At 41.5% G+C, this 2,891-nt stretch overlaps 1 protein-coding gene across 1 annotated transcript; it reads right to left on the bottom strand.

Moving 5' to 3' along the window:
• Positions 1 to 1,526: 1,526 nt before the first annotated feature.
• LOC123739279 (putative proline-rich protein 21) lies at positions 1,527 to 2,672 on the bottom strand. Its single transcript, XM_045713713.1, has one exon. The coding sequence runs from the start codon at positions 2,670 to 2,672 to the stop codon at positions 1,527 to 1,529; it is 1,146 nt and encodes a 381-aa protein (XP_045569669.1).
• Between the last annotated feature and the right edge of the window lie 219 nt (positions 2,673 to 2,891).

The raw sequence follows: 2,891 nt of genomic DNA, 5'->3' as shown, positions 1-2,891 counted from the left end.
TCTTAACAACACTATCAACAAGGCAGGTCCTACAGGCCCTAGTTTCTACCTTCTTAACAACACTATCAACAAGGCAGGTCCTACAGGCCCTAGTTTCTACCTTCTTAACAACACTATCAACAAGGCAGGTCCTGGCTCAAAGTGGAGGAGAGATTGACTTCATCACTACTTGTATTTGTGAGAGGTTGAATGCAACCAAGCTGTTTGTTTAAACTACTAGCACACAGCTCAGACACCCACACATAACCCATAACAACTGTCAGGAACTAATGGGGATCCATAATAAACCCCAGGAAGAGTAGCTGGTGCCTCGGCAGGAACTAACAGAGATCCATTAGGTTTTTAGTATAAAAAAATAAACAGAATGGTGTTAAGCACTGGCAGAATCTTAGAGGAAAAGCTGGTTCATTCTGCTTTCCTCTAGACACTGGGAGATTATTTCGCCTTTCAGCAGGACAATAAACCTAAAACACAAGGCCAGATCTACAATGGAGTTGCTTACCAAGACAACACTGAATGTTCCTGAGTGGCCTAGTTACAGTTTTGACTTAAATCGGACTGAAAATCTATGGCAAAACTTGAAAATGTCTGTCTAGCAATCAACTTGACAGAGCTTGAAGCTTAAAAGCTTCAAGTTTATGCACTGAAAGCACCTGCAGACAACAACCTGCTAAAATATCTTCAGGGTTTTCTCATTTCAATGCACAACAATGGAACAATTTGTGCTTACTCCTTATTTGGTCTTAACCTTTTACTTCTTGTTGGTCTTAAACATATCTACTTTGAAATAAAAGTATACACCTCACACTCATGGTTATGGGCTTAAACAAAGAAGACACCTGCACCTTGTCAGATATAGAGGGTAGAATATACTTATATACATATACTTTACACCACTGAGCAGAATAGATTTGTCAAGGTCACGTCGGGACCTTGATAAACTTTACAGTGGGTGGCTATAGCTACAGTGGGGGAAAAAGTATTTGATCCCCTGCTGATTTTGTATGTTTGCCCACTGACAAAGAAATGATCAGTCTATAATTGTAATGGTAGGTTTATTTGAACAGTTCGATTCCCACGGGGGGTCAGTACAAAATAATGCATGAAATGAAATGTATGCATTCACTACTGTAAGTCGCTCTGGATAAGAGCGTCTGCTAAGTGACTAAAATGTAAATGTAAAACAGTGAGAGACAGAATAACAACAAAAAATCCAGAAAAACACATGTCAAAATAAGGATATATGTACATGTCAAATACTTATTTCCCTCATTAAAATGCAAATCAATTTATAACATTTTTGACATGCGTTTTTCTGGATGTTTTTGTTGTTATTCTGTCTCTCACTGTTCAAATAAACCATTAAAATTATAGACTGATCATTTCTTTGTCAGTGGGCAAACGTACAAAATCAGCAGGGGATCAAATACTTTTCTCCTCACTGTATATCAAAAAGTACCGTAATCTTCTGGCTTTATCTAGCTCTATTTGTGATATTTTACTTTGCCTCGCTGGCTTGCTAGCTTCTAGGTAATTAACCTTCGGATGACCTGTTGTAGACGATAACCCTCGGGTGACCTGTTGTAGACGATAACCCTCGGATAACCTGTTGTAGACGATAACCCTCGGGTGACCTGTTGTAGACGATAACCCTCGGGTGACCTGTTGTAGACGATAACCCTCGGGTGACCTGTTGTAGACGATAACCCTCGGATAACCTGTTGTAGACGATAACCCTCGGGTGACTTGTTGTAGACGATAACCCTCGGGTGACCTGTTGTAGACGATAATGATGACTTGATGTAGACGATAACCCTCAGGTGACCTGTTGTAGACGATAATCCTCGGGTGATCTGTTGTTGACGATAACCCTCGGGTGACCTGTTGTTGACGATAACCCTCGGGTGACCTGTTGTAGACGATAACCCTCGGGTCACCTGTTGTAGACGATAACCCTCGGGTGACCCGTTGTAGACGATAACCCTCGGGTGACCTGTTGTAGACGATAACCCTCGGATAACCTGTTGTAGACGATAACCCTCGGGTGACCTGTTGTAGACGATAACCCTCGGATAACCTGTTGTAGACGATAACCCTCGGGTGACCTGTTGTAGACGATAACCCTCGGGTGACCTGTTGTAGACGATAACCCTCGGGTGACCTGTTGTAGACGATAACCCTCGGATAACCTGTTGTAGACGATAACCCTCGGGTGACTTGTTGTAGACGATAACCCTCGGGTGACCTGTTGTAGACGATAATGATGACTTGATGTAGACGATAACCCTCAGGTGACCTGTTGTAGACGATAATCCTCGGGTGATCTGTTGTTGACGATAACCCTCGGGTGACCTGTTGTTGACGATAACCCTCGGGTGACCTGTTGTAGACGATAACCCTCGGGTCACCTGTTGTAGACGATAACCCTCGGGTGACCCGTTGTCAGACGATAACCCTCGGGTGACCTGTTGTAGACGATAACCCTCGGATAACCTGTTGTAGACGATAACCCTCGGGTGACTTGTTGTAGAACGATAACCCTCGGGTGACCTGTTGTAGACGATAATGATGACTTGATGTAGACGATAACCCTCAGGTGACCTGTTGTAGACTGATAACCCTCGGGTGATCTGTTGTAGACGATAACCCTCGGGTGACCTGTTTGTTAACATTTGAAATTGCAGTTGGCTTATTTGTTATATTTGTCATTTTTTTCAATACTTTTTTCAATATTTATTTTTGGAAGGGTGTTTTGGGAATATATCTTATGTTATTGTTTTAATTATTATAATTTTTATGCTTTTTAATTCTTATTAAATTGACGTGTTGTATTTTATTATTTAATTTGACGTGTCGCTGTTCTATTTTTATTATTTGTATGACATATTCTT

The sequence above is a fragment of the Salmo salar genome, unplaced genomic scaffold, assembly GCF_905237065.1.
Source record: "Salmo salar unplaced genomic scaffold, Ssal_v3.1, whole genome shotgun sequence".
NCBI lineage: Eukaryota > Metazoa > Chordata > Actinopteri > Salmoniformes > Salmonidae > Salmo > Salmo salar.
Note: the sequence above shows the minus strand (reverse complement) of the source record. Positions and strands in the feature narration are given on the sequence as shown.

Coding starts and splice junctions, on each gene's coding strand:
- LOC123739279 (XM_045713713.1), bottom strand. CDS start 2,672: ATGTTAACAAACAGGTCACCCGAGGGTTATCGTCTACAACAGATCACC.